The 13,950-nt window shown below is 32.1% G+C and overlaps 1 protein-coding gene across 1 annotated transcript in view; it reads left to right on the top strand.

The window, feature by feature from the left end:
* LOC145312112 (serine/threonine-protein kinase DCLK1) overlaps positions 1–13,950 on the top strand; it is a 37,450-nt gene that overhangs the window by 12,487 nt on the left and 11,013 nt on the right. Inside the window, exons 8-12 of the mRNA XM_080151256.1 lie at positions 6,680–6,745; positions 7,558–7,681; positions 12,145–12,221; positions 12,785–12,865; positions 13,371–13,563. Of these exons, the coding sequence (XP_080007382.1) occupies positions 6,680–6,745; positions 7,558–7,681; positions 12,145–12,221; positions 12,785–12,865; positions 13,371–13,563 (541 nt within the window). The remainder of the gene's footprint in view (positions 1–6,679; positions 6,746–7,557; positions 7,682–12,144; positions 12,222–12,784; positions 12,866–13,370; positions 13,564–13,950) is intronic.

Genomic DNA, 13,950 nt, shown 5'->3' with positions numbered 1-13,950 from the left:
ATCATTGTAATTTGATATTATAACTTTTTTTGTAGTACTTTCACTTTAAAAATTATGTGATAGAAAAGTTTTTTATAATGGAAAGTAGAGGACATTTTACTGTAAATTATGCTAGTACCAAAAGTTTTATAACAACGTTTTCTTATTCGTTGGCTCTAAAACTTTTTGTACTTTTATTAAAGTGTGAGTGGTTGGCTTCAAACTATTCATGACCAAATTTGTCAACCAATAATTTTAATCTGATAACCCCCCTACCCCTTATTTTGTAATAAATTGAAAATAAGCGTGGTTGTCAGTTCTTCGTTTGTTGGAACTTCCCCCCCCCCTGGCCCCCCTCCCATTCTTTTTATTTTTTTTAGAAATAAAAGGGGGGAGTGGAGTGCTCATAAGGCGCTTTGTGTGAAAATCCACATAAAGTAAGGATATATCTCTAACTACTATCTATATATCGAATAACTATAAAATATAGAAATGTGTGTATTAGTATTCCATAAAGTATCCAAGGTTTTCCTATGATTTATGTCAGACTGCAAATATATTTCTGACTCCCCCTTTCACATAGGCATCAAATATTGATGGAATTTAGGGTAAATGTATTTTCAATTCCATTTAACTTTAATTTTTCGTACCTATTAATATCTAAATGATGGTTGTTTCTCCATTTTAAATAGCCTAAATACTACCCTTGATGTGTATAAAGTACAATTCATTTACTTTATTTCTCAATTTATTGGTTAGACAAAAAAAATCTTAGACCATATTTAATTTCTTTTGTTCCATTGTGATTTTGCATCGAAAAGATCCAATGCTTTCCTTGCATTTTTTTACTGCATTACTTTTATATACTCAGTACTTGGTGACGTGAAAAAGACCAATATCCTTACAACTTTTTAGTCAGGAAACTCTCATAGTTTCTATATATTAACAAGCATTACATCATACATAAAAGTGAAGCTCTGAAACGGCAGGACAAACAAACATAAAAATAATTATCAAGCTTTAAATGGACGTACGGCCTATCTGGTAACGATTAGAGTTGCTACGCTTGATATAGGAATTATTATGCAAAGTTTTAAATCGATAGGACAATTCTAACCTGTTTAAATTATCGAAAAGAGCTAACTGTCCCAGACGGTCTGACCCTAATTATAGAAAAGCTTCTCTTAAAAAATATGGTGCATCATTAATATCAACACGTATTAGTTTTAAAAGCGAAGATTGACATATTTAAGGTTGGTCCGTTCGTTAAGGATGGCTCTTTTCGTTGATATAGGCATGTTAGAAACGTACTATCGACTATAAACTTTGCATGATAATTCCTGTGACAAACAGGTACAATTTTAAAAGAGCATTAACTACGTAAACTAAATGTCCATTTTAATTTTAAACATGATGCCTTGTTTGATTTAATTACCTTATTTCCTTGATTATTGGGATACTGATTCTTATGACGTTTAGTCATAATGTAATAAGAGAAGCATAGTGTTGAGATGTCCATTAAGTTCTGAGGCAATGTACACAGAACTTTTTGATAATTTGCTTGTTCGATTGTCTCACTGTCTGATTTGTTGATCTTCGTTTGTATGGATATTTTCATCCTTGTTTAAAAACATATTAGGTTGAAAAGAAACATAAACGGACATCTGGTGAAATAAGATATAAATATTTTTTAATGATAAAAAGCCAATATATCTTCTGGATAATAGTCATTTATCGCATCGTATTATGAACAGTTTTTCGCGAAAATAAAAATGTACACTCATAATATTAAAACCAGTTTTTTTGCCCCAAGATGCCGAAGGCATGGGCTAACAAAACTGGTTTAAATCTTATGATTGTACATTCTTATATTTATAGAAAACTGAATATAATACGATACGATACATGATTTTTCAGATTGACTTAGAACTGATTGTAATATAGCGGATAATATTAGATTTCGTAGCCATACTGGAAAACTAAATTCTTCACTCTACACTTTTTCCTTTATAGCTTGTAGTTTATTTAACAGATATTTTATATTGAGCAAAGTGCATCCAAGTAAATATTTACTCAACAAACTTATAAACAAACTTCCAAATGATTATCATAAAAAGATTGTTGAGTGGTGAAGAAAAAGTTGTTCTTATTGCTATTAAAATCTGGGCTCGGTCGCTGCGCATTTTAGGACAACTAAGCTGCGACTTGTTTGAGGCTGCTGATAATTGGGAAAAAGTCGGCTCAACTAAAAAAACATGTCGTAAGGATCAGGGAGGGAGGGGATATAGGCTGTTTATTACACAAGTCCCCAAAGTTTTGTAATAACGATTGTTTATTCGCTGGCCCAACAACTTTAGAACTTTTATTGGATTTGTATTGGTTGTTTCATTAAGTTGAGTGTCTATACGTTTCGACCACATATTGTAATCTAAAGAAGGAATATTTTTTTGTTATTTTTAAGAATGTACATCAATTTATTGGCCATTGTCTTATCCCTTTAAATACCTTGTAAAGATTGCCGTAGGTGGGGTTGGCTATTTTGGCGGCTGCAGCTTTATTTTTCTAAAGTAGTCCAAATTTTAACTAATTGCGTCCTTGGCTTTAAGTAGTAAGTAGCGACTGCGGCTGCCGAGCCCTGATAAAAAGTTTCTCACTGTTTGAACAAAATTTAACAGTTAATTAATAAACTGGGTGCTTGAGGCTATTGCTTAAAATACCTTCTAACCAACATGAACATTAACTAAAGAACAACAAGGACAATTATGTTTAATAGCGCAGCAAAGGTAATAATTCATTTAAGTCATGTACATTTAACAAAATAAAAAAAACCTGTTACTTTATAACAACTATATATAATAATGTATTTATTATTTTTTGGATTTTACACCAGATTATCATGTGCTCTAAGAAAGTGAAACTTTTTTCTAACTAAAATAACGATCCACCACCCCCTTAAAACCTAATACTCTCCACCTCCTTTTAGATGAACGAACTGACCAATAAATGAGGTCCATATTCGCGAGCTAAATTGACGAAAAATCCACATACAAGGTGGGGCAAATAAGACCGGACAAACTTTAAACGGCCATAGCGCCAAAACCACTTGACCAATCAGGACGTTTGACCACACTATAAAAAGCTTAGGTAATGACCTTTTAGCAAAAAAAAATCTTTGGACGTAGATGGACGTGTACAACAAGCTGGCCGCGCATATGTTCAACAAGGCAGATTCCAAATGCGCCGGTGCTTTAATCTGGATTCTCGACTATGGCCCACTCAATCTGACCTCAGCCCATCTGTAGGTGAGGTAGAGTTATGCAAATTGCTGGGGATACTGTTAGGTACATAAGTAAGACACTAGAAAAGACTAGAGCTCTCTATCTGAAACGGCTTGGCCGTAGTACTCCAGCAAAGTAAACCGGGGCAGATTTTAAGATGTAAAAAACGTCAAAAAACGTGAAAATTTCTCGGTTCTTGACTTTAAGAACCCATATTGAATTTTAAATTCATTTTAGACTATGGGTTGCGCTGACAACCCTAGCAAACTTCATGCCATTTCTAAAAAGGTAAGGAACGTCGTTCTAGCTCAACTGTGGTCCAAATAAGAGCCTCCGTGTCTAAGGGTAGCTTGAAAGTTGGGCGAATTTTGATCCTGCGGTTACTCACGTTCCTAAGGAAATGTGGCCTCCCAGCAGCCCGATCTTAATTCAATGGACTTTTGGGCCTAGGGCTACTTTGAAGCATGCATTAATAGACGTGCCCATACCACAAAGACCTACCTCATTGCCACTACCAAGGAGAACTACGCCAGCTTGGACAGGTACATTTTGACCTGGATCTGCCGGCGGTTGAGGAGGCGTGTAGAGGCGGTAATTAAGGCTGGCGGCGATTTTATTGAATAATCTAATAGTCATATACCTATTTTGCTTGCCAGTTTTTAAAATTCAATAAAATCTTTAAAATTGACGATTTTATGTTCATTTGTTTAGAAGATAGAATTTGTCCGGTCTTATTTGCCCAACCCTGTATGTATATATATTTCCTATATACATTATGACATAAACGAGTCAATCCTCTTTTGTTAGCGTTATGGCCTACAATTAAAAACTAGGATATTTATGATTTTCTATAAAAAAATGTACTGCAATAAGATAAAAAGTTCTGTATGTATTGTTTGTATTATTCTTTTCATGTTGCAAATATTATTACCTGTTTGCGAAGCTGCTTTATAGCCATCTTTGGCCGACATTCCGTCTGTCAGCCAGTAACGATTTTGATGAGATGTGATTTTCACGGCTAGTTTTTGGATGAGAACAATGAGCATCTACAACTTATTTCATTATGTCTGTCGGTCATGCTACAAAAGATAAATTAATTAAATTATAAACACACCCCACCCGAAGGCGTGTTAGGTTAGAAAAAACCCCCCGCAGAAACGGTTTACACAGGATGTACTGGGACCTTATGGTGGTTTCAGAACATGCTTTCCCTAAATTGAGTTAGTACCTTCCCATAGTTGAAAATTTTAAAATTACTTTTGGTGATTAAATATTACTTTTATTTTTAGACTAATAATTAACTAATTAACCTAACCTGCTTTATTGTCTTATTTTGTCTTTCATGTTTATCATGCAAATTCGCTGACATTGCAGTTGAAATGACAGATATTGGAGCTTTCTAAAAAGGTCTCTAACATTTTTCTAGCTCTAATACTTTTTTAGATATCTTATTTCAAAGTATTGCTGTAAAATCATCTTTTACACAGCAAAAAGTTGAAATATAAAATTAGTTATTTTAAAGTAAATTACATGTATCTTCATATAAATCACTATAATTTTGCTCCAAATTGACCAAATTGGACAGTTAAGGTGCCTAAAACTATCTACATTCAATGGACAATCCAAATACACACTTTTTGAGACTTTATAAGTCAACAGGAGAAGGCTAAAATGAAATATCAAAGAAACAAATGTAATTTAATTTTAATTAAAAATCACTATTAAGGCATTTTTAATAATGTAAAAGGAGTATTAAGGTACAAGAAACTCATAATTAATTATGATTTATTATTTTTAAAAACCTCAGCACTAGTTTAGAGTACCTAATAGTGTTTATCAACAAAAAAATGTGGCCTAAGAATAAATTGTTTCTTTTATTATATGTGAGATCATCCATAAAAGTCTTTTAATTACTATGTTTTTTTTAGTTAAGATGGCAAAAACTAATTTTGTTTCATAAGGTTATAAAAAATCAAAAAAGCCAATCAACTATTCTTATAAAAAATTACTAGAATTAGTAGATTACATTTGTAACCTGCTTGGAAATGATTAAAATTCTAACCAATTTTTGGTTTTTTTTCAATGTTTATGTCTATTTTTCATAAGATATGTTTCTATTGGTTCAAAATATCAGATGATTGTGTTTTATTGGCTTTCTAATTACAAAGTGACAACTTTATACACCATAACTTACCTTAAAATCCTTTCTAAAGTGGATTAAATTTCAATTTATTTTAAAAAATAGGAAATATTTTGTTTCCTTTATCATTTTTAAAAATCATTTCAGCATGCTCCTATTGGCTTATATAGTCTTAAAAACTATGTATTTGGATTATCCATTGAAAGTAGATAGTTTTAGGCACCTTAACTGTCCAATTTGGTCAATTTGGAGCAATATTAGAAAGATTTACATGAAGATACTTGTAATTTTCTCTAAAATAACTAATTTCATATTTCAACTTTTTGCTGTATAAAAGATGATTTTACAGCAATACTTTGAAATAAGATATCTAAAAAAGTATTAGAGCTAGAAAAATGTTAGAGACCTTTTTAGAAAGCTCCAATATCTGACATTTCAACTGCAATGTCAGGGAATTTGCATGATAAACATGAAAGACAAAATAAGACAATAAAGCAGGTTAGGTGAAGGTAGTCTAAAAATAAAAGTAATATTTGATCACCAAAAGTAATTTTAAAATTTTCTACTATGGGAAGGTACTAACTCAATTTAGGGAAAGCATGTTCTGAAACCACCATAAGGTCCCAGTACATCCTGTGTAAACCGTTTCTGCGGGGGGTTTTTTCTAACCTAACACGCCTTTGGGTGGGGTGTGTAAATAAAGGTTTCGTGCTTTTATGTTGTTTTATCATATCCTCCTTATTCTTTCTTTTCATTACCACAGCGCATCGACTCTATAACTCGCTTTGTCCGTTTATCCATCCATGACCTTTTGCTTCGCTACTTATAGATGTTGTCATCCTTGTTATTATTCTTCTCTTTACTCTGTGCACAAATTCAATTTTGTATCAAGAGGCCCGAATTATATGGTATATATATTATATATAGGCGGTTTCCCTCATATCGCGTATGGACCATAAACAAACTTTTTTTTGTTAATGCTTATTTTTTGTTAGGTTGGTATTTTCAGAACTCTTTATTTTATTCATATTATCCCCCTCCCACATATTTTCATAGTTTTTTTTTCATCAAGGAGGGGTGAAAAATGGAAAAAAAATGTTTTCAGTTCTCTTAATTTCTACATTTACTCTCTCACCCCCCCCCCCCCCCCCCCATCCACATATTTTTTTTTTGTTTTTTTTTCATCTTTTCAAGGGGATTGGAATGCCTTGCCACAAAATAATCTTCCAAAAAAAAGTAAAACAATTTTTTTCATAGTTTTAATTATTAATTGTTATTTTAGAATTATCACAGTGTTGCGAAGTGGAACCAGACCACGGAAAGCTGTCAGAGTTCTATTAAACAACAGGTAAAGTAATAATTTAAATTCCAGTATGAAAACTTAAGGGACGATAATGGACGATAAATTACCCCATAAGCATTTTAAGATTATCGGTGGGTTGTTTGGATACTTATGGTTTTAATAAACAATCAAGTTTGATAAAAATTATCAACAGTTTTTAAGCCAACGAATGACAGAATTTGTTTATTAAACTTTGGGTTCCTGTTTGATTTCAGTCCAATGGTCACTTAAATTAAATTAGAAGGAACACATATCATATTTAATATAAAAATTAAGATTTCTAAAAATGCCACAATTAGATTAAAAAAGCTTAATATACAAAAAACCAATCAAAATAATATATTTAAGTTTTTTTGTTTTCTGCATATGTCCAATTTCTTAAGTGGTTATTTTCTTTATTGATTGATTGAGTGAAAGGAAACAATTATGTTGCAAATGGATTTAGTAATTGCATTAGTCCTCAACTTAAATCAATTTCTTCATCTTAGAATTTATTTAATTTTTCTAGACATAGTTGTTAAAGCATTCTTAAGCTACAGACAATAAACCTTGATACTATTAAAAATGTGATTTATCAACAATTCGTTAAATGAAGTAAATGTTAATAATGTAGCTACTCTATAATCTACTTCGTTCGTCTTCAATGGGATAATATGGTTTTCACGGCTGCTAAATAATTTAATGCCGATTTTTCATGTGAAGATATCCATTTCTCTAGAGAATACATCTTACCTGGACCGTCGGTCTTGTACGTCCGTTTTTACATCTATTCTTTTTTTGTGCTTTTCTTATGGATGTTGATATTCTTGTTTATTTAGGAATACTCGGTCTCTGGACATGGTGCTAGCAGATCTAACCAACACAGTCAAGCTCGACACAGGAGCTGTCAGAAAAATTTACACATTAGATGGACACCCTGTCAACTCTTTAATAGATTTAAAGGTAAATATTAACACATTAGATGGACACCCTGTCCACTTTTTGATAGATTTGAAGGTAAACAATTACACATTAGATGGACACCCCGTCAATTCTTTGATAGATTTAAAGGTAAACATTTTCACATTAGATGGATACTCTGTTAATTCTTTAATAGATTTAAAGGTAACTAAGAAAACTACACATTAAATAGACACCCTGTCATTTTTTTAATGGTAATTTAGAAAAAAAAATCTATCAGATGTTAACTCTTAGATAGGTTTAAAGTTAAGTTCAATAGATTTATTAACCCAGATGGTCAAACTCAATAATCCGTCAAACTTAGATTCTAGCATACGAAGATTTTTGTTTATAGTCACATATGATTCAATCTAATAAATCGAGCGACAAAACTATTGGAAGACACAACCTAGTTAAACCTTTTTTATTTTTCAAAGAAGATAAAGTATAGAATAGAATCCAGGTAGAAGATTCTGCCTGGCTAGCCTGAAATAAAATTGGAACTTTTGAAAGCCCTAAATGGCTACAAGGCTTGTAGTAAAATCACATGATTTCAGATATTATCGAGAAATGATATGAAAAATAAATGCCTTTTTTAATAGTATACTAAAAGCCATACAGCCAATCGTCCAGCCATATTTGTCCTATTCACAATGGATTAAAACCTTATAGTATGAGCAAAACTTTAAACAAAAATTCATTTCAACATGAATTTAATAAAAAAATGACTTTAAAAATATTTGGTTAAGAAATAATGATCACGGCATTTGTATTAGGGTTGCGCGTGAATTTGTTTACAAAAAATCCTTAGCAGCTGATTTTTAATTCTTTCAAGGTCTGAGAGTAAAAGATGTTTATATCCAATTATATATTTTTAAGTATTTTAATTATTTTATTTATTGTTGAGAACTATACGCAAGTTACGTTTACATCTCGTAATCGAGTGATTACGCAAGTTGCGTCATAAAGTACATTGACAGTGGTGAAATGTAAACAATATTAGTTAAACATAAATTTATTTTCTATGCAGTAGAGACATAAAGTTGGAGGAAAAATCTAATATTTTTCAATATATTTTCATTAAAAAGATTATTTCAGTTTTGTCCCAACTTGACATGTGTACTATTCAAGTTTTATATTATGTTTTTATTGCGCAAGCGCAACTTTTCTTCAATATCCCCTAAAATATTTGAGGTTTTCATTTCTATTCCTCCTTATTCTATGTTATTTTTCCTAAAACTGTTGGTATGTATAAATATTAAATGTTTGTTTTTGTTTGCTCCTGTACTTTTCTAATTTATCTAGCTGCGTGAAATTATCTTAATTGGTCCCCCAACATATTTTATACACAAATATAAAATGCAACCAACTCGCAGATTTTTTAGTAGCGAAGCTACTCTATAATTTACTTTGTCTGTAATGGTATGCGGAAAGTTGGATTTCCTCAGCTGCTATTCAAGATAGACTGCTGTTTTATTATGTTAAGATACCTATTACCAAAGAAAATTATACAACTTACTGGATCTGCCGGTTTGTCGGTCATACTACAAAAGTCAACTATATATTGATATTGAAGATTTTTTATGTTTATGTGACCACTTCTGCCCTATAGCACACTTTGTCCGTTTGTCCATTATTGATTTTCTTGTGCTTCTTTGCCCATGGATGTTGCCATCCTGGTTAACTTTTCTATTCGTTCATCTGTACAATATATATTTTGTTTTGTTGTAGTTAAATTGATTAGGTGAATACATCCTCTTCTCTCTCTCTCTTTCTCTTGTTTTCTCTCTCCTCCCTCTCTCTTTCTCCTCCCCCTCTCTCTCTCCTCCCTCTCTTTCTCTCTCTCTTTCCACCTCTCTTTTTTTTCTCTCTCTCCATTTGAACAACATTGAATGCACAATCTTGCTGCAATCAAAATTTACAAGGGCGTAGAAAGAATGGATAATTCCCCCCCCCCCCAAAAAAAAAAAAAACCGCCTAAACCATGCCACGTGTCTGCAGCTTTCCCTGTTAAAAGCGGTATGGCAAGAGTTACAGATTGTCAAAATACCTTCTGTTGGCCTAGATTAAATTTTTATAGGAATCTTCAGTGATAAGACAATTGACGATAAACTGATGTAAGCAATTACAATAAACAAAATTGCAACTTCTGTAGGTATATTCAAGTTATTGGTTGAAAAGTTTTAATTTTGCTATTTTGTACAACGAATCAAAAGTCCTTCAAGTTTCAAGCCAACGTGTTTATAATATTTCTGGTACAACTACCAGTATTATTTACAGTCCCTTGCCTTCCTCCTGCCCCATTTTCCCTCCCCTTGTTAATAATTCCTGTATACACCCTTGGGGCTTGAATGCTATTCCTGCATGCATAGAAACTAAAATAACATTTATTCATTCCCTTTTATCTTGTTCCATATCTCAAGTAATACATTTATAACCTTAGATGGACTATCAGACACAAAAATCCGTCCCAGCTTTGTTTAGTAGCTTATGATTCATTACAATAATACAAGCCTTAATCCTTATTAATAGCTGACGTATAAATAAGGATGAATACGGTCTAATCATGGCCGGATTGTTCCTTCGTAGTGTTCTTATCGGTCCCTTTTACTAAGTAGGTATCTAGATCTACTATTATTGTTTCTCAAGTCTTAAATATGTGTATATATTTTCTATTCAATTTCTTGCCAGTTTATGATTTGCCTTTTCATCAGAATAACATAATTAAATGAGCTTATGTTTTCAATAGGTTAGCCCATAAAGCTTTGTAGTTTTGTATAGGTATAAAATTCTTGAATCTTAACCCCTGCCCGATTTCCTATCTATTAGGTTTTCCGAAGTTCACTTTAAGTTTTTAAAGTAGCGAATCTACTCATCAATTCGAAATGTCTATCTCGAACATAATACCTAAATTTCTAGTTGTTTATAGTTATGTAATAATTTTTACGGCGGGTAGCTATATTTCTTAATTTTTGCTTCAGAAAGTTTTTTAGTCGATTCCTCTGATTTATGATCATCTAGGTATTCTATATATTAATTTTTTCTAGTTGTTTTCTTTATTCTTTATATTTCTTTATTATTTTTATTGGTGTGCTTTGCTCTAATGGATGCTGTTAATCCTTTGTATTTTTTTGCCAACCTTTTTGCATCAATGTAATTTTAACCTTTTCTCCGGAGTAAACTTGATTCTCCAGGAAGGGAGTGGACATGACTTTATACTACACAGGTTCCCTAAGTTCTATAGCAACGTGATCATATTCGTTGGATCTAAAACTTTGGGAAAGTGAATTGCCCAAACTTTTTATCTACAAAACATGTAACCATCATTCAGAATTTTTATCAGTTTATCGCCCATTGTCTTATCCCTTAAAATCCCTGCTTGAATCTTCAATCTTGAAAAGTTTTGCATAAACATCTTCTCACCCCCCAAACTTTTACACCTATCCATATCAGGGATCATAAGGGATAAGACAATTGTTAATATATTAATATACACCCCCAGTTAATTAACAAAATTACCCTCTTATCGATTGAATTTAATGGTTGAAAAAAATCATTTTGGTCACTTTTAGTTTGAACACACTAACATTTTCTAAAAGTACCAAAAGATTTTAAGTCAAGGAATGAGAGAATGTTGTTATAAAACTTTGGGTTGCATTATGATTGATTTCCAGTACAATTCAATGGGGATATAACAATGGAATAAAACAAAGGACTATAAATGTACTACCCCAATTGATCAACAAAATTGCTCAGTTGTTGCTAGTTTTGACCAACCAATAATGTTTTAAATACAAGTACACAAAGTTATTAAACAAACGAATGAGAGAACGTGTTTATGTTGCGAAAAATTAATATTTAGCATACATTTTATATCTTTATAGTTTGGATTCTGTATTTCTTTTTCTTATTTCATAATTCATTAAAATTTAAAGTTTCACCTAACTTCTATTTCAGTAGGTAACTACCTACGCAAATTAATGAATAATATATGAGTTTAAAACTTAAAAAGAAGTTTAGATACATTTTAAGTTGAAATGAAACATTAGGTTTAAGAATTATTTGAATGTTTGCATTAATATTATATGATTTAAACAATTAGTTTGTTATTTTTTTCTGTGGCGTGGGTACTCCCCCATAAAAACAGATAAAACCTTTCATGTGCTTAAAGAAGATTCATTGTAAAGGAAAGTCATATTGGCCCTGCCGTTAGCTAGATCTTTCCATATTTACTGACAGACATTCTGATGAATTTTTTCTAGGGGCGATTTCTCTTGGAGGGGTTTAGGTAGTAGTAGATACTTTCCCTAAAAGTATACACAAACATTTAATGGACTAATAAGAAGCTCCATTGCAAAGGAGAGTCAATTCAGTTCAGTGGTTAGCGAGATCTTAAACTACAGACAGATAAATATCTTGTTATTATTTCTTCAGAAGGCTCTAATAAAATCTTATTATTATTTTAGGATGAGGAGGTGTTTATAGCCTACGGAGTGGACAAGTGTAGCCCGGATGATTTTGATCTGGACCTTATTGAATTCAGGAACATACAAACACAAGTTTTTATTCATACAGCTACTCTATAATCAAATAATGTCCGTACGTTCTTGTCTATGTCACAAATTAAAAGTTTAGAATAATTTTTTATTTTTAATTAACATTTTATTTAATTGTATAGTTTAGATAACAGTTTACTGTTCTTTTTTTCCAAGAGTGTGCAGCCTATGAACATAATTGTTCTTATTAACTTTAGTATGGCAGCTGTCCCAAATTATGTCATTGTTGATTTTAACGCTCAAACCAAAGATAAAGGACGATAATTGTATGTACGTACATGCTTTCTTATTAAAAACAAAGTTACACCTTATGTACCTAGGGTAAATTATTGTTGAAAAAATTAGGACACTGCGAGTTTGTCTACAATTAAGATATAAGAAAAGTCCCTAATATTAGTAAGCGAACGAATGAGATAAGATGCTTATAAATCTTTGGGAACCATTATGATTTACAGTCCAATGTCCCCTCCCTTCCTGGTTTTTTAATGCATAAGAATCTAAATAATTTCTGACCTTGTAAAAAATGTGTTTGTTAATTATAACATAATAGAAATGTGCAAGCTATCCTGAAGTCCCAGAAGCTTGACCTCAAGTATGAAAAGTTTGCCCATGCATCACCAAAATCAAGCAGGTAAAGATAACAATTTTAGAAAATTGTCTTTTTAAAAAATCTAAAAATAAAACCCTGCAATATATTAAGTAACGAAGCTACTTTATCTATACATTTTTTATCTGTCTTTTGATTGATTAGCCATAGTTTTTTAGGGTTTGAATATAGGTAGTCATGGAGTAGGCTGCTGAGACACTTTTGTATAGCCACTAGGGCTATCAAGCTCCATGTTCAAGCACATTATGACTTGACCCGCTATCTCATGAGAGCTACTCATTATTATTTTACCCTCGCCGCGTATGTCTACAAAGATATTGAGAAAATGTGGGAGGGGGATGTTGTAAAGAGGGTTATTTTTGCCCGCTGCAAGTTTCATTTTATTAGAGAATATTAAAATATGGTGTAATATCCAAGTAATAATATACCTATCCTTTTTTAAAAAGTTTTTCTGTGATCTTTCGAGAGCCTTTGGTATAGACAGAAACACAGATATCCTGTTTCTTTATTATAAGGATCCATTTTTCAGGAAAAAGTTCTTGTTGAGTCGGGTTGTCCGAAGTCGGCGGGCGAGTTCTAAATCCCGCCAAAATGGCGGTGCAGGCGGTCATCACGGCGGCAGCTTGAAGAACGGCAACAGCTTCCATAGTATTGAGGACTGTATTCAGGAGGATTCTGAAACCTATCCGCCAGAGGTCACGGATAAATATCATATTAAACAGGTAAAAATCATTAATGATTAAGTAGAGATCTCTATTTTACTGTATTTTAAATATTATGTTGTATAGGGACTTACTCTATAGCACTTGATGGAGAACAAGGGTAAAAATAGTCTAAACCCATCCCAAGACTTTCATTTTGCAATTAAATATTGAACCTATTGAAATCAATTTGAAGATTACCTAAAATAGTGAGCTCAATTGGTTCAGTAGTTTGCGAGATCAAAACTAACAGACATAAACCTTACTATTTAAGTATTAGTACTTGCGGCTACGCTCCTAGATTACTTCTATGGGCAAATTAGGGAAAGGGGAAATTTACCCTTTCCAAAAAATACATACAAACTTTCTCTGGGCCCATAAGAAGCTTCACTGTAAAGGAGAACCATA

This window comes from Acartia tonsa, chromosome 2 (assembly GCF_053477335.1).
Source record: "Acartia tonsa isolate MP-2025a chromosome 2, ASM5347733v1, whole genome shotgun sequence".
Taxonomy (NCBI): domain Eukaryota; kingdom Metazoa; phylum Arthropoda; class Copepoda; order Calanoida; family Acartiidae; genus Acartia; species Acartia tonsa.
Note: the sequence above shows the minus strand (reverse complement) of the source record. Positions and strands in the feature narration are given on the sequence as shown.